This window comes from Electrophorus electricus, chromosome 19 (assembly GCF_041902795.1).
Source record: "Electrophorus electricus isolate QZ-2024a chromosome 19, ASM4190279v1, whole genome shotgun sequence".
Classification (NCBI taxonomy): Eukaryota; Metazoa; Chordata; class Actinopteri; order Gymnotiformes; family Gymnotidae; genus Electrophorus; species Electrophorus electricus.
In genome coordinates this window covers 15404319-15430000 of record NC_137515.1, presented here as the reverse complement: position 1 = coordinate 15430000, position 25682 = coordinate 15404319, and the positions used below count along the sequence as shown (strand labels likewise).

The 25682-nt window shown below is 41.9% G+C and overlaps 1 protein-coding gene across 2 annotated transcripts in view; it reads right to left on the bottom strand.

The window, feature by feature from the left end:
- The window catches only part of esama (endothelial cell adhesion molecule a), a 25961-nt gene extending 1133 nt beyond the window's left edge, over nt 1-24828 (bottom strand). The window contains exons 1-7 of one of the 2 annotated variants that reach the window (XM_027000737.3): nt 24413-24828; nt 2899-3041; nt 2526-2721; nt 2065-2220; nt 1759-1881; nt 1470-1596; nt 1-1094 (exon numbers count right to left, since the gene is read on the bottom strand). The exon at nt 1-1094 is cut by the window's left edge and continues 1133 nt beyond it. In XM_027000737.3, the coding sequence (XP_026856538.1) occupies nt 632-1094; nt 1470-1596; nt 1759-1881; nt 2065-2220; nt 2526-2721; nt 2899-3041; nt 24413-24482 (1278 nt within the window). In that variant the 5' untranslated portion in view covers nt 24483-24828 and the 3' untranslated portion in view covers nt 1-631. Of the gene's footprint in view, nt 1095-1469; nt 1600-1758; nt 1882-2064; nt 2221-2525; nt 2722-2898; nt 3042-24412 lie in introns of both variants that reach the window. The other variant, XM_027000736.3, reaches the window with a different exon arrangement.
- Nucleotides 24829-25682: the final 854 nt, after the last annotated feature.

Sequence of the window (25682 nt, the reverse complement as noted above, 5' to 3'; positions counted from 1 at the left end):
TAAGAGCCAGTCTACACTTGGCAACAGTTTTCCATCTGGATTTGGCCAAAGAACATACATTTGCCTTTATATGTTATATATTCTCAGCATATGAAAACAACCTCTCCAGTTCAGTCCATGTATTCTGCTTATGTACAAGTGACAAGTGGATTTAAGATAAAAATATATAAAGGTGAAAAAGTGTATAATGTGCTGGAGTACATTTCTGATGAGGTTATACCACCTCTTCTTTTTAATGACATCAATAAAGCACTCACTAGTCCTAGCACAAACAAACCAACCAACCTCCAATAATATTTTAAGTAACAGTGAATTGCAACTTATCTGTTGCAACATTTCAGTGATTTCACATCAAGGCCAGGCCTTGCACTTACTTTGTAAAAGTATGTATATAAAATGCTAAAAATTGACAGTGAATGTATTAAATAACAGAATAAGTGTTCTTAAACCAATTCAAAAACATGAAAAGGATCATTACATTAAACTAAGTTACATCATACTGCATTTCTCAGGACTGGGGCAATCAGATGTTGCTGATGACAAAGTCACTTTCCTTTGTCAAACTGAAATTCTAATCTATAATCTCATTTCCACCACGATGTCCAGCAGAAGTGGCTCAGCCCGAGCGGCCTTATACCAGAGAGCCTGCCTGATTCTGCGCTGGCACCATGATGGGTACGCCGCCCATGCGGGAGATGTTGGCAATGCTGATGCCCGTGGGGACGTGAGGCTGATGTGATGGAGGCGGCTGGGCTGCTTCAGTCCTGGGCAGGGAGCCTCCGTTGAAGTTGGACAGCACGGGTGGCCCGTGCGGCTGGGTGGGGTTGGTGTTGTAGCCAGGCAGTGTGTCCTCCGGGGTCGCCGAGATGGCCATGGGGCGGGGCCGGTAGCCTGTGATGCTGCCTGTAGCCGTGGTGATGGAGCTGGTGTCGTAGATGGGGTGGGCATGGGGATAAGGGTAGGGGTTGTGGCTGTAGGTGTCTCGGAGCTGAGAGCTGGAATTCACGGATGACAGAGTGCCGTTTTTTGAAACGATGTCGGAGCCAGTGCCGCTCTTTGCCCAGGAGATGCGTTTAGGAGCCTGAGCATCCTCCCTGTGTCACACACATTTTACATATACAGCATTCAGCAAACACTCTTATCCAGAGAAATTTACAAAAGTGCTTTGTCATCTTCTCATAGAATGTATCCTAGCCAGTACAGTAGTACAGTAGGTTAGAGTCAAATTAAACTATTGAACTAGGATACTGCTAGATGCTGGAGGCAGTGCTAGGTTGGGGTCACACACAAACACAGAGAGTAAAGCTCTAACTGTGCCTACCACACCTCACTCACACAGAAAAAAATCCATATTCAGATCTTCAGGATTAGAGCTACTGCACCAGCCGAACAATGATATCTAATGTTTATCTGATCAGTGCAGACGTTACACATAGCACTGCAGTTGCGCCACAAAGCAGGAGGCTTACTTGATGTCATTGGCTAGATCATCCTCTGTGTTTCGCCTTCTTTTCCATAAGAAGAGCACGAGGAGGATGAGGAGGATTAGGCCCACCAGTGCTCCCACCGTGGCACCAGCTATCACCCCAGCGTTAGCTGCTGAGCAGCAGGAACAGGACATATACCACAGAGTCTCAATCAAACATCAAGCTCATCAAAATATTTGGTCAGACACTTGTGTTTGAATTGAGAGTAATGCATGTGGAGTGAAAGGTAGCAGGACAGAAAGACAGGCAAGCAGGCAGGAGCAGGGCATACCAGTGATGACCTCCAGGTTGATGTAGCACTTGCTCTCTCCTACAGAGTTAGAGGCTGAACACTCGTACTTCCCCGACATGTTACTACTCAGTTTATTCAACTTCAGGATACCTGTAGCCTCATCTGAAAGACAACACACAGTTATTTTGCGCATTTCATGATTTTTTAAAATGTTTTATTTGCCCAGGTCAGTGTAGCCAGTCAGTTTTGCCAGATTAAACAACCAATCATGGGCTACAAGTGACACTTTGGTCAGTGATCTCTCGTCAGCGTACACTGGCATAGGCAAGCGTGACGGGGACTTACTAAGCATGGGAGAGAAGAAGATCTCTGTGGACGGGCTGGTTTTGGACCACTTGTACTTGGGTGTGGGTTTACCAGCACTGCAGTGACAGGTGAGTGTGACGTTTGCCCCCAGCGCTGGCTTCCCCTGCAGTTTACACTCAGGCACAGCAGGGGGCACTGTGGCACAGAGTGAGGGAAGATTAAAAAACCCAAAAACCTCTGTTTTCCCCAAACAGTAGACTGCAGCAGGTTCACTGTGACCTTAGTAATATTTGCACATACTCTGAAGTTAATATATGTAAATATGTCTATGATGTCCACTTTCGGCCCTGCTCTTTACAGTTTTGAAGCTCCTCTCGTAGAGAACATTATAAAGTATATGCATGCATATCAGGTGTTTATGTGCACGTCCCGTGTGTTTGTATAGGACAGATAATGTGGGCCTTTCTCTTTCCCAGTGGGAGTGGGTCCTCAGCACCCACCCAAAACATTAAGCGTCAGCTCCTTGACGGTCTCGGTGACACCAGGAAGGACCTGGCACATGTATCGCCCTGAATCAGGCTCCACCGTGTTGTTGATGTAGATTGACACATTTCTGTTGGGCATTGTATGGGCAAAGCGCACTCTGGTGTTAAACCGATCGCCAAGGTTTACAGAACCACCTGTGTACGAAATGACCTAGAGAGAGAGACAGACCGCCAGACAGAGAGTGAATGAGTGACAGACAGAGAGAGAGAGGCACACCTCAGAATAGTAGCTGAGTTAATTTTGGAGATTCTCCTTTTAACGGTCACTTCACATAATGAACAGTGTGGGCTCTTCTCAACAAGAAGGCCAAAACACACATAGACCCACCAGTTCAGCTTTGTCAGACAGGTAGTTCCAGACGACAGTGACCCTAGCAGTGTCACTACCTGTGTAGGCTGCCTGTAGCATTGCCAACTGCCCCTGTTTTACCTCCACAGATGTCTGGGGCATTTGAATCTGGGACAGCGCACCTAGAGAAAGAGAAAAGGAGAGATGAGAAAGAACTTTTCAAACCCAAATAATTGAAAACAAAATATGGCAATGATGTAACAGTACTGGAGGGAGGTGGGTGCTAACACAGGCAGATATAACAGCACTGGAGGGGGGGGTGCTAACACAGGCAGATGTAACAGCACTGGAGGGGGGGGTGGTAACACAGGCAGATGTAACAGTACTGCAGGGAGGTGGGTGCTAACACAGGCAGATGTAACAGCACTGGAGGGGGGGGTGGTAACACAGGCAGATGTAACAGTACTGCAGGGAGGTGGGTGCTAACACAGGCAGATGTAACAGCACTGGAGGGGGGGTGGTAACACAGGCAGATGTAACAGTACTGCAGGGAGGTGGGTGCTAACACAGGCAGATGTAACAGCACTGGAGGGGGGGGTGGTAACACAGGCAGATGTAACAGCACTGGAGGGGAGGGTGGTAACACAGGCAGATGTAACAGTACTGCAGGGAGGGGTGGTAACACAGGCAGATGTAACAGCACTGGAGGGGGGGTGGTAACACAGGCAGATGTAACAGTACTGCAGGGAGGTGGGTGCTAACACAGGCAGATGTAACAGCACTGGAGGGGGGGGTGGTAACACAGGCAGATGTAACAGTACTGCAGGGAGGTGGGTGCTAACACAGGCAGATGTAACAGCACTGGAGGGGGGGGTGGTAACACAGGCAGATGTAACAGTACTGCAGGGAGGTGGGTGCTAACACAGGCAGATGTAACAGCACTGGAGGGGGGGGTGGTAACACAGGCAGATGTAACAGCACTGGAGGGGGGGTGGTAACACAGGCAGATGTAACAGTACTGCAGGGAGGTGGGTGCTAACACAGGCAGATGTAACAGCACTGGAGGGGGGGGTGGTAACACAGGCAGATGTAACAGTACTGCAGGGAGGTGGGCGGAAACACTGACAGATGTAACAGTACTGGAGGGAGGTGGGTGGTTCCCCAGATAGATGACATAGCACAGATACATGTGGACAAGCTCTTTGACTTTATCTCCCACTACAGGAGAGTTATGGAATTAAAATTTCACATACTTGGGTAAACAGCAATGGTTCTCACAAAACTACCATCATTACCTGCCAAAAGTAACGGAGTAGAAATGAGTGAAAGCCCACTGACTTTTCTGCACAGGTCTGGTGGGGCTGCAGTTTGTTTGTTTGTTTGTTTTTTATCTTCTAACCAAGCAGCAGCAACAACAAGCGTGTCTGAAAGACCATCTGATTAACCATTTATAATCAGACGTGCTCCTGCTTGGTTAGAGTGAAAGCCAGCAGGCTGCTCAGCCCTTTGTGGACTGGCTTGGACACCCATAATCCACACCCACCTGCCTCCCTTACACCCTCAGTAGCCAACGTGCAGGTCTGACACAGGTTATCTTAAAATCGCCTCATCGACCTTTACACTGTGCTCACATACATATACATATAATAGAGATTAACCATATTAGCTAATAATACTTGGAATGAGGTCAGATGGCCTTTATCATATGCTAAACATCCTTATCATCCTTATTACACAGGATTAACAAAATAAACCGACACTGATACCACTATTTTTATTGTGAAAAAAAAGAAAAAGTGATTGTATTACACTTCAGTCACCAGAAGGGGGAGCCAAATATTCTACAGATCACAACTTACCTGCTTTTATGGCATTAGAACATAATTACTGTTTCTTGTTCACTGTATTATTGTTTTAAGACAAATTATAGCGCTTAGCCACTCAGTCACAATAAAAGAACAAGTCAGTGGCAGCTGCTCAGTGGGGAGCAGCAACAGATTGGCAGGTAAATCAGGCCTCGAGAATCTGTGCGCTGAGTGTGTGTGATGTCTCCACAACAGCAAAGGATGAATGTGCTGTGCTCTGCTGTGTGTTCCCCACCACACTCTTCCTTTATAAAGCAACACCTTAGCCAAGAGGCTTTATTGAAACCAATCTGGACTTTCAAGCACCGTCAGTCAATATGCATCAATATCTATATGCGTCAATAGTATGCAACAGAATGTCTTTGTTCGGTTGCAAAAGAGCACACTAATCCCTGATCAACACACTGCTCTGGGAAGCTGCATACACTCCTGGTTGTAGAGCATTCCAACTTTTCAGGGAGGTGACTGTTCTAAAAGGAGGGTGAGTTACAGACGCCCACACCTGACCTGCGATGAAGACCCAAGCCTTCATCCAGCCAACGCATAAAAATGTAGGGGAGGAAAGAGGAGATGAGAATTGTAAATCCAGCCACTGGGAAACAATGGCCCTCAAGCCATTAATGATCAGCCATTATCACAACTCTCTAATGACAGCTTCCATCAGGCCCACGAGCTAATCTAATTGAAACGATTTCACCACATTAGCTCATCTAATGACCTACTAAATTACTTCTGGCATTCCAGTTTCCCATTTGGTATAGTACTTACAGAAGTAGCTTTTTTTTTGTTGCATATTTTCATTTGCATTTTGCTGTTTGCATGACCAGTCATTTTCAATGTTTGAAACAGCTTGTACGCAAAGTCTATGAAAAGATTATTATTACAGTTAACCACCACCATCCTGAATTCACGATCAAACCGATCGAGAGTTAGAGAAAAAGGGAGAACGAGAGCAAAAAAGAAAGAGAAAAAAGGAAAAAAGAGAACTCGTCAGAGCTGCGCAGGCTGGAGACCGTAGATAGAAGATGGAAGATAAAAGGAGGACGAATGAGGATGGCCAGTGGCGAGAGCGAGAGTGCCTGACACAGGGGGAGATGGGGGCCATGGCAATTAATGTGGAATGAGGAGCGTTTGCAGCAATCTCTCTTATAATAGAGGACCTGCTGTTAGCTACACTGCAAAGCACACACGAACAAGGATAAGCACTGTGGGGGAACCTGCTGCTGGGATAGGAAGAAGGAGAGAGAGAGAGAGAGAGAGAGAGAGAGAGGGAGAGAGAGAGAGAGAGAGAGAGAGAGAGACAGAGAGAGAGAGAGACAGAGAGAGAGAGGGAGAGGGAGAGAGAGAGAGAGAGAGGGAGGGAGAGAGAGAGAGAGAGAGAGAGAGACAGAGAGAGAGAGGGAGAGGGAGAGAGAGAGAGAGAGAGGGAGGGAGAGAGAGAGAGAGAGAGAGAGACAGAGAGAGAGAGGGAGAGAGAGAGAGAGAGAGGGAGAGAGAGAGAGAGAGAGGGATGCTGGTATTTGCCCTTCCCCTTTCTGATATATAGCTACTAATCCACTCATAGCAGGAGCTGGGTCAGATCTGAATTATATACGTGGTCTGTTAATCTCTCTCTTTGTTCTACTCTCGAGAACACAATATATAACACTACCTGCCAAACTTCACTTAGTAACATCGGAAACTTTAACATAGTATGGTCCCTTTCTAAATACATGTTTATTTCCCTGAGTTAAGCACAAACAGGGGTATACGTGGGAGGGGACTTTTCCTACCCTCATTAACACAAGTTGTGTGTCAAGGCACTGAGCCTGTTCAGAGTTTGTTCTATTGTGTCTGAAATGCTTATCACATTCTCTAAGAAGTAGGTTAAGTTTGAGTGTAACCTGATATTGTGGTACTGTAGTAAAAACACAAAGGCAATGAAGTTGAATGGATATCAACCTTCCAATGACACGCCACAGTACTGATTTACAAGCTAAGGGTACAGTATCAGTTTTCTCCGGTTTTCTTAGACATATAATATTTCAAATACATAAAACAAAATGCAATAGAGGTTACTTTACTACTCTTTATCTGAATAACAGCTAGAAACAAAGGCTTAATGTCCCACTGACACCTAGAGAATGTCATGTGTGCTTTAATATCCAGCAGTGTTGACTTCTACAGTGGTCTTTTAACTGGGCTCCCCCAAGAGACAATTCAACAAGTACAGCTCAATCAGAATGTTGCTGTGAGTTTTGACCAGGACAGAGAAAACAGGGCACATTACTCCAGTTCTAAAATCTATACACTGGCTTTAAGTTAGTAGCAGAATTGACTTTAGTGCTACTACTAGTCTACAAAATCATTGAACGGCAGGGCAGGGCGGGCAATCACGGCCCTGCCCATGGGTGCAGTAACATTTTTCATGCAAGAAGTGGACTGTAGAAAGAGTGCAGATTGGCATGTTTATTCCTCAGTCTCCCCAACAGGTCTACAGCCTTGAGGACTTCATATGAAGAGCACCCAGATGGTTCCTTTTTTATGTCCTCACTAGGGGCTGGGTGGACACCAGCCTTCCTCCTTAACCTCCATCAAAGCCACAAAGTGATGCCATAACGTCAGTCCATCCTTGGGGCCTTTCCCGAGTTCAGAGTTCTAAGCCAAGTCAGTCTGTTAAAATCTCAATGGCACCCTGTAGAACAACCAGTGCAGCAGAGCAATTGGCAAACTCAGAGCTACAGCTCTAACAGAGACAATCCGGGCTTTGCCAAGGTCCTCTGGGGAGAACTGAGAGAGATGTGTGTGTACTGTGCCGTGTGCCTGTGAGCTGCAGGAAGAGAGGATCATAGGATGGACTCAGTCTGCCAGTCAGGCCTGGGCATGACAAGTGAACAAGAAATGTAGAGGTGAGCAGGAAGACAAGACCATCTACTGCTGCACCTCTTGGTCAAAACCGCTTTGAGTAAAAAAAGAAAAGAGCACAGAGAAGCTAATTATCAGATAAACAGAAAAGACTCATTTACCCTCACCGCCGCCCCTAAATACAGACGATGGTAATTACAGACAACAGAGGAGAGGATGTATTTGAACTATCACACCGAGACAGTTAATTCAATATATGTTTATATGGCATTAGTTTAATTGCTGTGTAAGGATGGGAGGAGGTTTGTGAGTGGCATTATGTAGGTAGTGTGTGTGTGTGTGTGTGTGTGTGTGTGTGTTTGTGTGTGCGTGCGTGTGCGTTTGTGTTGTTTTATTATATCTGTGCACAAGACTGTGTGTGAGATGTTCCAGAGAGCTCCCACTGAGCAGCTGAAGGTTAAATAAAACTCTATGAATTCTGACAGTGCTACAAGTGAAGCCAAGTTTGGCTGAGAATCACCACTGGACAGCTACTGACAGTATTTATATTGATATATTGATATTTGATATGCTGAGGTGCTCTAACATAAGTAGTTGATTTATGGTTGAGTTACTGAGACCTTACATCTTGAGTGAGAGCGAGGAAAGAATCAGTAAATTAATGAAACACCAGCGAAATTCAGAGATGAGAGGCTTGGTGCAACAGAACCCCTCAGCTCCTCACCCTTCACCTCCTCAAAACCCCAGACTCCCACCCAAAACCTGCTTGTTTCCTTTGTTTCTACAGCCTGGAGAGACAGGAAAGACCTGTGCATAGTGATAAAAAAAAAAAAAAAAGACTGGGACCCAATCCAAAAGTAGTGGGCAAAAAAGACACACACACACGCACGAACACACATGCACACACATGGGATACAGAGTTTTCCATAATAGCAGCTTTTTTGGAACAGTTAATAAATGAATCTATCAGCATCAATGTGGCATACAACAGCTCAAAGACTATATGAAAAAAGATCAGTGTTGTCTGCACTGTAGCAATTGCACTGTACAGCAAACTCTGTAGCAATTTGCCTTAGAAGCTATACTTCCCATGTAACAAATGTTTTACCATTACAATTACCTGTTATTTTTGACTTTTTTGCAAATAATTGCTTATTTCTTAATAAAATTCCAGGGAGGAACTGCAATGTAAAGTTTTAATGTTAATGTTATTAATGGACTTTTATTCATTCGTAATGAGCCTTGTAAGTACACATTTAAGTACACGCAGATCACTTTGAAAATCTCAGTCTAAATCACTGGAAATGGTGACCACTTCATCGTAGTTTAAACAGGCTGGAGGAAAAATCCATCCAGTGTAATACAAAAACAAGAAAAATAACAAAAGCTTTTTCTGTGTACCTTCAAACAATACTAAATCATACTCACATCATACACAGTCACCAGACTAGGCTACTAAGTCACTTCCTCCTTTAGTCTCTGAATCATATTTTGGCCTTACATGTCTCAAGCATTCAGAGAATCCATGAACTTCTCAGAGCTCAAGAGTTTGCCTTTCATTTTCAAATACAGAGGATATTATATGCATGGCAAAAAGATGATATTTAGAATAGCACTATCTGAGATTATCTAATATCAGTTTCTCCTGTTTGATGGTTTAACAGCTGTGAGGTTAATAATCTGTGGAAACCTAGAAAATACTCAGGACACCCTGGATTAAGACGATGAGTTCTGCCTGGATTAACATGATGAGTTCTGCCTGGATTAACATGGATGAGTTTTGCCTGGATTACACTACATATTACAACATGCGATTATCTTTGCCACACAAATCTCACACCTCATATCTGATCCAGCACGGAGCAACTGCTTACTATTAACTACTTCCCACATGTACCTGAGAGCATATTACAAAAATAGACAAATATAGACAGACAGAGTGAGCAAGAGAGAGAAAGAAAGTGAAAGACCAATTTAAGAGCAATTTTCAGGCACACATTTCTAGTCATCCTTTTAATCTTCAAATGTCTGTATGGGTAAATACTCACGAGAACTTTGATAAAGACTGCACATTCAAATTAGCATATAAATTAGGTTTAAAAGCAGTCAGACACCCAAAGGCTAGATAAGAGGAGAAAAATTAAATACCTGTGACAAGATGAATTAAGCATTAATGTTACTTTGAGATTTAAACTGATACATGTTAATAGTCATCTTAAATAAAAGTTCTAGTACTTCTACTTCCTAGTATTCTTACTGTCATGATCAGTCCCTCCCGGGTTCCGGGTTCCGTGTTTTCCCTGTATGTGTTGTTTTTTTTTTGAGTTCCGTTCCATAGTTTTGTTTTCTCCGCACCTCGTTTGATTTTCAACACCTGTCCATCGTTTAGCTCACTGTATTTAAGATCTGCCTTGTTCCCCGTAAGTTTTGGCTGTTCATTGACTCCGTACGTTTAAATCGTTGTGTTTCTCAGCCCCGAGTTTTCCTAGCGTCTTTTGTTATAGCCTGATTCCCGTTTGCCTTCGTGTGTTTTTATTTGTTAATCATGCATCCCCGTACTCTCCGCATTGGTAATTTGACCCTGGACCGTTGTACCGACTCTGATTCTTCTCTGCGCATGCGTCCACCTCCTTAACGCTCACCGTTACACTTACCTGTAGCTCAAACAAAAGAGCTGAGATAAGAATTCAGGATTAACAGGTTAAAACATTTTCAAAGGGTGGGACAGGATTACAGGAAAAATAATTATCCAATGTGGTTTAACAAAATTAGCAGTGCCGCAAGACAGGCCTGGCATCATGTTAACCAGATCGCATTTATGCTTAATCTCAGTGTTTCTCTTACCCACTTGCTGTTAAATTAATTTAGACTTGCTCTTGCTTACACATCCGGCAAACATTTGGCACAATTCCACTGTTAAACATCCCACATGAGCAACTGGTCTGGCTGATGATAAAAGCAAAAAGACAAGTCCAAAAATTGTACATGGTGTTTGTCTCAGGGAAAAGAAGCTTTGCATCTCAACATGGAAAGGAACTCCGGAAGTGAGCTTTAAATAACAGTTACAGGCAATGATTGAAGCAGCTAGGCTTGGGAGTTGTGATTATTGCACATGGCACTGGAGACAAACAGAAGCGAGCACACACACATACATACATACATTTGCTTTTATTATGCCTAGTATATTGAAACTGCAAAACTATCATGTAATTCTATTGCCCAAGAATGAAACTACTGTCAATTCACCGTATTGTTTGCCTTTTCGATAGGACAGAAAGTGTTTGACTACATGACTAAGTCAAATTTTTAAAGGAAAACCATTTGATCTGGGGAAAAACATGGCTATAATAACATGGACCCTTAAATAATGAAGAACTATTTATGGAAATGTACTTGGCTGAATTCCTAAGAGGACTTCAGATGGACAGAAAAAAAACAACCCATAAAGCCATAAGGCAACAGTGGACTAACAAAATAAACTGGAATTAGACATGCCAAAAATTAGAAATATGCAGAGGTATGACAACCTTATAAATGTTGTTTTGCATGAGAGAAGCATGGACATATATGCACAAATAAGGTGATGTCCATTTAGACGCTCACGACTCCATTTCAAAACATACAATTTGCAGTATTCAGTTTACTTTGTTAGTACTGGCTCATGTTGCCACAGCAGACCACTCTCACATTATCATTTCTAAAATCTTCATTTCAAGAGGTGGTAGAGATAATCCATTCTCTAATGCATTCTCCAGAATGCCATTCTTATAACATTGCTAGGTAGCAATTAGAGAGAGGTGGTGTGAATGACAAATGCTCTCTGCTTCATAATTCCATAATCAGCTGTATTTAAAACATATCAAAGATACTTCAAGTCTTTGAATAGAACTTAATCACTCCTCAAGCACTCCATAAAACATATCAGAGGAATGAATATAGCAGGCCCCATTTTCACGAAGCCCAAAGAACCTCAGGACCTGACTAGGATCGGACTTGGGGAGTTAGTCTTTGCCACGCTTACCACTGGCTTGCTCAGTAGGGATCTGTACCCAGACATTTGTAAAGCTGCTTAATGACACCGTGTGCTGTAAAAAGCACTATAAATAAATTTGACGTTGACTCTACCGATCGAAGTTTCTGCTATTATTATTTTCATTACTTTCACAGACATGACACTCTTTAAAAATGTCACAAATGCCATAAACTATGATTAAGGATACATTCAAATCTATATCTAACTATATACTTTAAATCGTTTCAGCTACTTCTGTTCCTTTTGGGGTTATGTCTTCTTACAGCTTTCTGTTTCTTCTCATGTCTTCTACAGTTAGTTCTACCATGTCCGAGAGAGCGAGAGAGAGAATCCGGGTGTACCAGGAGTGGCTATGACATTTGCTTTATGGCAGCCTTATGATTTCTATTTCTAGTTCAATTCCTATGAAACCCTCCGAAACATATCTGGTGATGCTTGTGTGTGTGTCATTTGGGGGACACAGCTGTCAGCAGGGCTATTTTCAATCTACCTTCTTATGGGGCTTAACCATACAAAAAAAAAAAAGTGTTATTTGTAAAGCATCCTCCAGTTTGAGAAAGGCACTATATAAATGCAACTACTACTACTAATTATTATTTATTTATTTATTCTGAATCAGTATCTGAATCACCTGCATCTTTAAGGATACAGTGACATTTTCTGAGAAAATATGATTGACTGTGTGTTAAAGGGAAAATATGTTTGAGCGTGTGTTAATCAATGTAATGATGTGGGTCTTTGCATAAGAGTGTGATGTTATCATATTGCTCTGTACTCAGTTGTGGTTTACCGTAGGAACGTGAGAAGACGACTTTTGCCAACGTGCTTTGACGACATGTTTATCCCTTTTATGCAATTCAAGATTTATGGCTTTCCCAAGGAAATCGGAACACAATATCACACAACAATATGTAAATGAATTTCCATATTTCCAGCTTTCCCCCCCACCAGTTCCCTGCAGCAACAAGCAGTGATAAGCAAATGGTGGTAAGGGTCTCAGGAGTGGAGAAAGTCTTGTTATCTTTCTGACCAATGATTTGTTGTGAGGACCATTGAATTTAATGTTGGGTTCCATCCATCTTTTTGCCCAGGAGTATAGGTTACACCATGTAAAGTCAGTTTCAGTTTGCTTTGTACCATCACCTTTGACCTCTGCAGGCATCATACATCCATTGTAGAAGCTCCCCAGTCCTTCGGCACTCCACAGTCCATTCAGTACTATCTTCTCCAACCCACTCCAAATGCCACATGCCCTTCTCTAACCCCTGCCTAACATCACACTCCTACTACAATCCTTGACTGTTACAGAGCAACACCATTTCATAACTTTCCATTTAACGGGTTTTACAACCAGCCATATGACATGAATTTATATTCTCATGTTGGGATAGATCATGCTTAAAATATTCCTCATATCCACATTTCTTTTAAAACCTTTGAAAAATCTAACTAGTTCTATGTATGTTTATCTGGTAATTAAACATGGCCTTCCCTTCTAAAGATCAAGGAAAGCCTTAAAACAGGACTGACACAGGAAGTATAGCCATGAGGACACAGGTCACTGGCCCCGGGTTCTGGCCTATTGTAAAGCAGTCTTATCTATTGGCTATTAACCCCAGTTAGTAACTGTCTGAATTCTTGTCCCAAAAGGCTAGAGTGAGTTCTAGGGTGAAAAATATGAGTGTGACTGTATGAGTAGAAGTGCTGTAATTGCTGTGTAAAATTCTGAGCAGGAAGTGAAGCTTTTCTCTGCTAACCCTCTTCTGTCATTCCGAGATGGCTGTGCTGCCTCCAGTTGGATTTCATCTCAGTCAGTGGGTGCTAAGCCTGACAGCCTCTTTCAAATGCTCCCCCAGCTAATAGCAGGCTTTACACACACACACACACACACACACACACACACACACACACACACACACACACACACACACACACACACACACACACACACACACACTCCTCCTTTCATTAAGCCTCTGACTTACATTAAGGACTTCAGGAAAAACATCTGAACTATCTGAACACGTTCCTGACTGAAATACATCACACCAATGTAAGGTAACGTAGTATCTACAGGATTTAAACAGACAGAATCAGAAAAAAGCAAAGTTAGAAAGCAGCTCGGGCTCATAAGACCTACTGCCCAAGAACAAAAGCTAAAAGCTACTTTATCTGTGGGTTGATGGTGTAACACAGTCAAGTTATAACTTAAACTCAACAGACGGGTCAGTTTCCTTCTGAAAAGATGCATTCATTCAAACTGACCAAACCAACATCTTGAGCTTTGTTTCTTTGTTTATTGTTATTCTGCCCTTCTCCATTATTTATTATGATGTAGGCCTCACATCGCTAGCTGGTGTGCTTTAGCCAGCCAGCATGGCCTCCCTCGGTAACACTAGGTCCCGTGAGAGAGGAGACAATAGTCTCCTGGAGCCTACAAAGCGCCTCTTTACTGCTCTGATGTCTAACAGGGATCCAGTAACAGGAAGGCAGGGTGGAGGCCCGGCTAACAGAGTCACATCCCCCCCATCCTGTTGAGATTAGACCACAGACCAAACTAGCAGTGGCCACAATCATCTCTGAAGGTCACTTTTTAAAGCACTATTGTTTAATGAAGTGTTTATAACGCAAGCAGTGGCACTGTGTAAATGATACAATTATAAAATAACTTTTCTTGACAACTTAAACACCTTTTAGACATCATATTAGAGATAGACTGGCTTTTGATTCTTCCATTGGCTATACATTTCCATTTTTTAAAAATACTTTTAGAAGCTGGCAATGTTTAAAGGGACTTAACCTCACTACATGCATTTTGATTCTGTATGCACAGAAATGCAACGACTCCCCCCACTCTGCCGAGTAAATTCCAGGTCCATCCGATTGTGAACGCTTCCTCTATCCTGGTTCTGGGCCTGGGTGGATCCTCCCTCTATATCACTGTGCCACAGGCTGGAAGAGGAACGGCTGCACAACCGCACCCCGAGAAACGCATTTATTTATTTTGCGGCATTATCGAGCTGATCTGGGAGCTGAGGAATTGCAGCGTGCGAGAATGCCAGAGCTTATCAGGGAGTGGTAGGCAACTGAGAGAGGAAACGGAGACAAGAGGAAAGGAAGCGCCCAAACGGATACGCTTCCTGGAGATACACAACCCCAGGGATCTGCTGTGGCCATTTACGGGCCGGTTTCTCAATTTCTCTTTGAAATTCAAATGAAAACATGTTGCAAAAAAAACAAAAAACAAAAACCACAAAACAAAAAAAACCCCTGCTGTAACTAAGTAATTTAGTAGTGCTCTGCAGATTAGGGAAAAAACAAAACAAAACACACGCAGCATGTTTGCACACACAGGGTCATATTGTTCCTCCCACCATCAGCAGGCATAAAAACACCTTTGCCACTTTCATATACAGGATTCAATCTCAACACTTGAGTTTTAATGGCCAACAAAAGGACATAATGTCTGTTGTGATCATCCAGCTCCCACTAGACCTCTGCAGAGAAGGCGTGCCCTCTTTCTGAGTCCAGGCCTCTTTCTGTTTCTCCCCCATCCTTTCCACAGAGCACCACCAAGCAAACTAGCATCAGATGACTGGTAGGGATAAAATCATAAAGGCAACAAATTGATTACATCAACAATATAAACAAACATTGGCGTGTCCTGTGCTTTACACGTCAAAAGCGACAGGCGAAGCCCTTAGTCAACAGGGTGGAGTAGTATATTACTTATAGGGTACAGATATGGCTTAGTTAAGATAATATGCATGTTGGGTTAGCCAAAAGCATAGTAGACTTACCTTTATCAATAAATTCATTCTAAAATGAGGCTTCAATTCATTACACTAACAAGCATATTTACATATTCCATATAAAGAAAAGTCTGAACACTTTTAATAAATTCAAACTGATTTTTGCAACAGTTAAAGATTAAAATGGTTTATTTGGTATACAATAAATGGAGATAAACATTAAAATATTTTATAATGTTTTAGTAATGTTAGTTCCATGTGTCACCTTTAATCCACACAGCTACACATTTTTATTACTAAAATAAAAATGTCAGCCTTTAAAAAAAAAATGTAACTGAAAAAACTCAAACAATATGCCACTTATTCTCAGGTTATTGCAGAGTTCATCACTGCCCATGTAGCTGCAGTGGAGATAACTAAGTGATGCGGTCAGGGGTGTCAGGTGAGATAGGATCAGGTCAAACTAAGGTTGGCTCACTTGAAACAATGAGATGGAGGCAAATAAATAAGTGAGGTCATCTCTGCAGCAGGCTGCTACATTCACACTGCACTTTAAGTAATGTCTCCTGAGTTTTACATCTGTTACGTAATGTAATTGTTTTGGACAAAGACACCCAACTCCCCTTTACACCAGCACATACCACAAAAACATCAGCTTCCTGGAAAGCAGAAAACAAAACCTAATCATTAAATTTAATTTTAACATTAGTTACTTAACCTTTAAGAAGATTAAGCCTAAAATATGTTTGGAAATTTGTTTGAATTTCGAATGGTGATTTAGCTTTGCCACTGCAATTTAGTCTAATATTTAATCCATGTTTGGGAAACCAACCCTTAGTGTAATGGGGGTATTTGAACTTTATGTTTAAGGGACAATTTCTAATAGTTTTAATTAAATACCAGTAATTATTTACATCACTGCACATAGTTCATCAAAATACTATGTCATTCCTGGTATAGGACATTTTATAAAGATTTTAAGAAGACAAACACATAAGTGATACAGCATATGCACAACATTGTTTACTTAGAAAAGACACATGTCCTGTACAATTAGGTCATAAAGTTTTAAAAATCATAATTTTGGGATATTTATTGGAGCAGGTCAATCTCAATCTCATTTTTTTTCCTAAACCCCTGGTGCTCTGGTGTTTTACTAACTGCAACCATTACTGAGACAGATATATCTCTCCTGTATTGTGAAAAACAAAGGACATTTTGTTCATTATAATTGTGATCAAATTTATTAATTAGGAATACAAACTCTTTCTTTGTTCCTCATGCACTTAGGGATTTCACACTGCATGTAAATAATGCAATCACCTTCCTATAATTATGATTACACAAGCTTTATTTTTGCTGTTAAGTGGTCTTAAGGCACCGAGGGTGATGGAAAGAACTGCGAGAAAAACCGAAAACTAAATGGATCTGTCAGTATATAACAAAACCATTACTGTAACACCTACTCCCGAGAGAAATTCTAAAGCCATTACCATTCAGATGAGCAACAGATCAGCTCAGACCAGCATCACCGTGAGGTCAGGGTGATGTCTAAATCAGAACATCTTGAGAACACAGGTACTGTTATGCTTTTGTCCACTCTACATAATAAACACTGACTTATCACAGAGATCGTCTTTTTTGATCAGTGAGAGCAATTATGAAGTGATGTGATAGGGTGTGTGCAAGTGAGTGTGTGTTTGTGAAGATGAGAGGAGATCAATCCCCAAGCGACTGTGTGCGGTCTCCAGTTCCCACAGGCATTCAGCACTCCTCTGAAAGGAACAAACACACCCTCAAATACACTAACTGCCATCAGGGTCACTATGGGCCTGTGTAATGGCTGCAATCAGTGCATGCAACTAAAGTATTCTATACTGAAACACACATGCGCAGCAGGACCTGAGAGACCATTGAACCAAAGCCTTAATGGAAACGGCATAAAATAAATGACCACACCGTCAATCATGATAAGGGTGCTTGTTCTGAAGAAAAGCTTTGTATTCTTTTGCAAAAAGAGAAACTCTTATGATTGAAGTAAATAGTCAGTGCTATAACAATTTGGATCCATATTGATAAATATAAATAAAAACTATAGATAAGTGGCCTCATCTAATCCAGGCTTACATAATGGTAAAGTATAAAGGTTACCAGTGTAATGGTGTACTGAAGAGAAAGATCTCAACTCTGTGGCTGTTCTAGAAAGAGCCACATCTTAAATGTACACATACACACACGCACAGACACATACGCACACGCACACACATGGACACAGAACCCTGAGCAAAGCAGAACAAGGCAGTGCAGATCAGCATCTGCACGGAAGGCCAAGGATAACCTCCTGGGCACCCTGGCGCAACAAGCTGCCCAAGCACATTCGTCGTTTCTCCTAGTCAAATAATATTTTCCATGGTCCACACACATTCACCTACACACTCACACTCACACTCACACTGAGTGTTTTGGGTGGCATGAACTTATCACCTTCTTGCAGACCTGCACCTTTCCTGGAGCCGCCCCTAGTAGACACAGCCCAAACCTTGGCACACTACAGAGTGAAATTCCATAAAAATAGACATCACCACTAATTTATGCAAGCTTACTCATTCGAAAGCAATTCCAAATCTACAGCTTTACATGGCAAAGGAACCTTTGCTTGTGATTTTTTGATTGCAACATCAATGAGCAACATGAGCTACATGAGCAACACTTTATATAATACAGTATGACATTGCAGAATAGTTCTCAAGCTTTAGTATAAATCCATGGATTCCACCTCTGAAATGCTTTACAAGACGTTTAAATGTCACCACGGCTTTATCATTCTGCAGGCGGACCGAGATCTCACTGCCAATTTACCACATCAGGAAAAAAATGCACTACAAAAAAGCAATATCTAAAAATCCAGACTGGATAGCTTTACATATTACACATTTATTATCTCAATGGATGAACTGTGGATGTGTACAGTTCAGATGTCATCTGCAGTGCATTAGGAAAGAGACTCCTGTGTGCTAAACCTTGGTGGTACATTCTGTTTACACATGTGCTGATGGAGCCAACTGTGCGCGACGCAAATGGGAAGATCTGGGATTAAAGCCCTGTTCCCCAAAACACAGGAGGGAGGGGAGAAGAAAATCTGTAAAGCATGCACACGCACACATACACAGACACACATACACAGACACACATACACACCTACACACAGACACACAGACACACTTCACAGTGGACTCTCACTTGTCCTGTTCTCAGATAAAAGCACTAAGCAAATTTGCTGATACTTTAAGATGGCCTAATAATCCCGGCAGTAATCCTCACAGGCAAATTGAGAGCTCAGTAGCACTCTGGATTTTTAAACAGTACCTCTCTTCACCAGGCTACAAGCCCACATGCTATGCATGGCTTTCTTGGAGCTCCCAGTGGCTGCAGAAAACTCAAAAGCATATTCACATTTATTGAAAGACTAGGACTGCACAATATGGACAAAAACTACATTATAATAACTGTTTCATACTACAATAGACATGTTCCTTGCAGTATACTGAATATACAATGGTGAACCCTTTATGTGACTTGGTTAAAGGCTGCTGTACTTCATTTTGACCAAAATTAATGATACTTATTGGATAGCATCAGTTAATAAACTGCAAATGCCTGCTTGCACCCCTCTCAGATCCCATGATAGTCAACATACAAGTAATGAAATTACTTCTTTTCATATGGGAGCTGTTCCAGCTGTGGGAAAAGATCGTCACATTAATATATCTGCTTGCCAGAGTGCTGAGCTAGACTAGGTTAAGGGTGAAACTCTTCAAAAGAACATTTTGCAGATTTTCATCAAGTGCTCAATTATATATTACACAGTAATTATGGCCTGAATTATCGATAGGGTCAGGGGAGGGAGTGGCCGATCCAGACAGCTGGGGCTATTTTTAAAACAGAGGAGGAGTAGATGCGTTCCCTGGGGCTGATTCCTTCAGATGATTTCGGATCAGAGCAGGCGAGTGAACAGCCAGTGACAGGTAAGGGCAGCTGAGGAGCATGGGAGGAGCGTTCCGGAAGGGCACGTGTCGTGTACACGCTAACACGGGCTTGCTTCTGAAAGCGTCTATGCAGGTGTCATGGACAACGGAAGGATTGGGGGCGGGGGGTATGGAGTGGCTTTCCTATGTTAGTCAGGAAATGATGTGAGAAGAATACGGAGATACTGCCGAAGAGCATGCACGGTGAAGAGAGCATTTGAGGGTATTTGCTGTCATTTGAGTAATCCATTAGCAGTAGGATGCCATGTCAAGTATTAATGTATTCGCTACAGAAGCTCTAGGGAGTAGTCTCTGAGCAGTAGGGTGCCGTGTTGGGCAGTGTTGTGTGCTGGGATGAAGCAGGCAGCCAGCAGTACAGGAGCACATCTGCTGAAGACATGAGTCTAGCTTTAGGTGTCAGAGATGAGTTAAAGAACTCTCGCACTGTAGCCGACCAGCCCTGCACACTACAAGGCACACGCCACCCCATCACCTTCGCACGCTGCTTATTCACATGCTCGGCAATGGCTGAGACACAGTTTGGCAGGTAAAGTGTCTTGAAGTCACAGATAATCTACATCTACTGTAATATTTACTAAACTGGCTGAGCAAGAACATATTCTTCTAAAATATATACTTTACAAGAAAAACAGATTTCATAAAATGTTGAGTCGAACTTTAGTATTTTATACTAAATATACTAAAATTATCATTAATAATGGCCAGAAATGATTAAACAGGGATGAGGCACAAGGCGTTGCCTGAAGTGCCTGATGAAAAAGTGAGAAAGTCAACGAAAGTCAATGATTGGACCCTAAATGAAGAGGGTAAGAGGGCACCTATAACTCATCTCATGTTAATTAATGGGAGGAGAGAGCATTACCCTGCAATCTACACTACAAAACAGACTGGAATGGAAGTGTGAAAAATCAGTTTATGATCCAAGAAAAAACATGGAAGACCCAAGGAGCTTTCCACTGACCTTTTCAAAGAAGACAATTTTACATACTACTGTGTAAAATAATACCCTACTTGAAGTACTCTGACACTGAGGCATTTTACATTTCCTACACCTAAGAAAAATATTTCTAAACTAGAGTGTGTCAAATCCAGATATACTCCCCCACAGATGCTGCCTGAAATCCGTTCTCTCCCTTTGAAGTCATCACGTGGTTACTAACACTCCTACACGTGTAGATCTATGACATTAGGACACATCTTAGCAGTGGGGGAGTCACATTGCCTTGTGTTCCTCTAAAAACAGGTTACTATATACAGTATGTACAGGAAACAAACAAACAACTTAATGTTGTGACTGTGTAATTTAACACCATTTCCTTACATTGAAATCATACTTCCGGACTGATATTACGTGAATGTGTCCCAAGAGCCATTGGCTTAACACAATAGGGTTTAAATCTAAATATGGTAAATTCATTTTGGAGTATGTAACCCCTTCCACTGCTACCAGAAGAGAATAAAGCAATCACACCATGCTAGGAGTGCACTCTCAAACTCCCGCGCTGTTATACTCTTACAGATCAATGCGTGTTACTGCTGTGCCCTATAGGGCTTTGTCCATTTAGCCACTGACAGAGTGAAAATAACAATAAGATTATTGGAAATGGAATCACATTTCTATAATTATCAGCCAAGGTAAACTTATGTTGAGGCCCCCCTGCCCCAGGAGGAAAATCATCAACAATATGATCATAGTGTAATGTGAGTATGACATCATTGTTTTGTTTGCTTACAGGAGAAATATCACCATTGTGTGGCAGAGAAGTTGCATGAGCAAACTCTCATTGGCATAACTGAGTCACAGGTCTCAATAGCATCAGGGTGTAATACTGGTGTCCCAGCTGGGACTCTATAATCACAATATTGTACGAAAAATGACTATTATAGAGACCAAAACACAGATTCAAGAAATCCCCATCAGTGCTTAAGTTTGGGTGTGTAATTATATATGAAGATGAGTGAGGCAGTGTGTGTGTGTGTTCTCAAGGTTTGACAGTAATGGACTGTGGAAGGTGAATCCATCTCTGTAGCCTGCAAGTGCTGATGAACTTGCTAACACCAGACCTTGCCTTAACGCTCCTCTTACACACAACCTGACAGGTTGGCTATTCTCACTCTCTCTCTCACTCTCTCTGTGTCTAGATTTCTATAGCTGTCACGATCCAAAATTATATTCTGTGTTATTAATAACATGTTATTATGTTCTATAGTGTCAATACAATCCCCCTCCAGGGTAGAAATGTGGAGACATCAGCAGGACTGTAGTGAACTCTATGGCAGCGCACCACACAGACACACACAGACACACGCATACACACCACTTAATACAATGAATCACTCAAATGATACGTTCTTTAAAAAAGAGTAGTTCTCCCACTATGCTTACATGTGATTGGTGCCCCATCTGTCACACAGACAGAAACTCCATAATTGTATTTGTTTGTTTTGCCAACATGAAGTCAGAGTTTCATGCCAAGGCACTGTCTTTGGAAAACAACTGGAGAAAGAAACGCTTACTATAAATATTCTCTATTAAATGGGTCTGGCAGTATCATTAGTGAGATGCAGAAGAAAGTCTCATTAGAATACACATGCACCGTCTTCACACTGCCTTGTTATAATCACAGAGATAAGCACCCTGAACATACAATACAATATCTCCCCTCCCCCAGGATTTTACTGTTTTAAAATGGAAAACGATAACTACAAGAAGAGGAGGAGGAGGGTGTGTGTGTGTGTGTGTGTGTGTGTGTGTGGGGGGGGGGGGTTAAATTGTGTTGGGAAACTAGCCCACTACTTTTCTCATGACCCCTGTCCCATACTGAGCCTGTTGCTCTTGGGACTAGGGACCATGAGCAACAGAGAGAGAGAGAGAGAGACAGAGAGAGAGTGTTTGTTACTGGACTGAGACACTGCTTCACCCTCATCTAAATGATATAGGGACCATTTGATCAAAACTATGTCATATTTTGCAAACACCAAAGAAGCAACACTCGGTTTACAATAGCCAGTGATGTTCTTTAAACATAAACATTTAAATAGCAATTTAAAAACACCCACATACTTGTTTCTGGTTCATATATTAGAACAGATAGATTCTATACAACTTTGGAATTGCATCCGTCCTGAAAAGAGACCAGTGGCCAGTAACTTCACTCAGGACTTGGAATCCTGGCACTAGGGCCTGGCCTTAGATGAACAGCCAGTTAATATTATGTTGAGAAATAATATTTATAGATAAGGAGAGACTGGTACTCTGAGCCAGCGCATGCCCAGTGCATTCCCAGCACATTCCCAGCACATTCCCAGCACGTTGCTAGCTCTTCCCAAGCAGGCATGTGTATTCCCAGACACATGACTGAAAAGGAAACAGTGAGTCAAAATACAACACACTGAGACAAACAGCAAAACATAATCTCTTCCACAGCCAGCAGTCTTTGAAAATATTCTGACACGTGACCATGCCCGGTCTCCCAGTAAGTGGAAGAAGTGCGAAAAACTGTCTACTTAAAAAAAAACAACAACAACAACAACCAATGTTGTTCTGGAACAGCAGCCTTTATTCTCAAAGCAGGAGGACTGTTCATGGATTAATCTGGCTGTTAGCCTGTGGTGACTGTGACCAGTACATCTAGATGGGCCCCTGAGGAGTACTGCTGTCCTCAGACAACTTGTGATTTTTTTTTTTTTTATCTACTGGGAATTCAAATCCTGCACTAGCCTTAAGATGTGGATCTCATATTTATGTATTGTGGACAAGCTGAACGTTTTGTTTTCAAATTCTGCATCAAGAGACTAATCACAAGTCCACTGCTAGATACGGTGTGTTTAGCACCACTGATGTAAACAGCAAGACAGATAACACGCAGGCAGGCTACTTTATCAGAAGTTTACACACAGTGCACAAATCTCCATTCAGGTTAGTTAACCAGTGAATGGCCTGACCTTGGATTTCAATTTGGTCGGTTTACATATATCAATACCAAAACAAAAATTGATTGTGACCTGCAAACTACTTTAAACTATTCAATTTTTTTTTTCTTTTTTTAAAATGATGCAGTAAAAAAGCAAAAGAACAATGACGCACATTCCCGCTGCCACTTTGTCACTGAAAAGCCATCACTCCATCCTCCAATCAGAAGGAGCCGACTATCCCCCCCCCCCCCCCAAGTTTCCTGCAGCACTCATGATGGCAGTGCTGTGTTGCCTTCTCTCATTTTACAAAATGCCATTCATTCTCTCCCGTTTCCTCTTCCAAGAATAGTGCAGTCAATAGGAGGACACACCTGCAAAATTGTGTATTTCTGTGTGTATGTGTGTGATAGAGTCCCAGACTGCAGCCGAGGTAAAATATCACTTGTTACCTTCTAAGTACAAACGACTACTATTTTCTGTTTGAGTAAATAAGAATGAACAGTAGCCCAACAATACCACTTGTTGCGGGAAAACCTGAGGTAAAGTGTGTTATTTTCTCCAGAAAGGCCCTGTAAATGACTCCTAGAGTGATTCTTTCCCGTACCGTGATGACCACAAGTGACATCTGTTTTGGTAACATATTTCTCATGAGGGTGAACTGACAATTTTCTCATGCGTGTGTAACAATGTTTGTGTATCGATATGTACATTTTAGGATTACGTCACCTTCAGTATGTATATAATGTCTACATGATGACGAAAATATATAATATAATATAATATAATATAATATACATTAGACTATGAAAGTAAAAGAACAGTGACTGTCTAGTGTAGACTGTCCTCACTGCTTACAACCTAAATTGAAATGGTACTTTAACAAACTAAATTACTCATTTATGTCATCACACCGATATTTCTCTATCATTCAAAAGCTAGTGGCCCTACTAGATTACTGTTTTTAAAGGAGAAAAATAGCTGTTTTTATATATAGCATCTTGCATTTCACAACTTTACAATATTCTCTCTCTCTCTCTCTCTCTCTTTATATATATATATATATATATTCAGAGTTACATCCAAATACGTAAAACCTACCTGAGAAAAACCACAGAAGTGTCAGCAATGACAACATCGCGCCTGCGTTCTCTGAAGTTCGCCTCTCCATTTCTCGACATCCAAACCGTGTCCGCTCTGCGTCCGCGTCTTTGTCCCGACACTGCTCCTCGGAAGTCTCCGTTATCTAAACAAAGCAAAGCGGTCAGCGTCCTTCAAGCCTCTTCCTGCGTCCCCTTCCAAAATGACAGCTCCACAACGCGGAAAGTGCAGCGGCAGACGCGAGTTGGAAATCAAGTTCGCCTTTGCAATCGAAAAAGCGAGCCGGAGGCTTCGAGAAGTCACACTGACTCGAACGAGTGTAGTTTGTTTAGTAACGAACAGCCAGCTGTAGGTGCGCTTTTTACGCGTAATGTTTTTACGTTGCACTTTGACCGAGAAACCTTTGAGCGCGGTCCTAACAGAGGTGAGCGAAACTGATACGAGCCCCCCGTTGTGGCTAGCTGTCGCACCTGCCTTCGCTAGGAGCGCCGCCCAGTTTGGCCACGTCATCACCGTTTCTACAGGTGATTTATTCTCTCACACCGTGCATATTTTTTCCAGTCTCTGTATTTGCGTGCTCACCAGCTGAAAACTCAGTGCACTCGCAGCAGATAGGCAAACATTTGCCTTTAGCTTTCAAAAGTAGTGCGCGACACATTTTTCTTGTTTTTCTTTTCTTGTAAATAATGTTACATTATTTTACGTTTTATTCCTATATTTAGTAGGTTTGTTTTGTTTTGTTTTGTTTTTGTAATTGTATTATACTTACCGACAACCTTTAACAAAGAAGACTGACTGAATTAAAATTTTAAAATGTAAGAAATTAAATACACGGAAAAGTAGCACAAATAAATAAATCATTATAGACTAAAAACACTTTACGCGTAGTGCATGCAAACATAAATGCTATGTATACTGGACATGCTGTCTTATAAGTCTTTTTACTGACTATTGTAAGCATCTTTCAATACTATGTATTATTATTATTATTATTATTATTATTATACAAACACTTTTTGCTCTTTTTCTGTGCAACCTAAAGCACAAGAACTTACTTTGTCTTTCCTCTCAAATTCCTGAATGGATAGGCTGCTGAAACTGAACAGGCAATTGGGTGGGGGGTCCACCAGCGCATCTGGCTACACAGCCGCACCCGAAGACAAAGCAGGCCCTTAGAAGTGGGCAACTCTTCGTATCCCCTTCTCTGGACTGGCTAGTTGCCATAGAAACAGGGCTGAGGTTGATGCAGTATGATGCAGTTGGACCACTT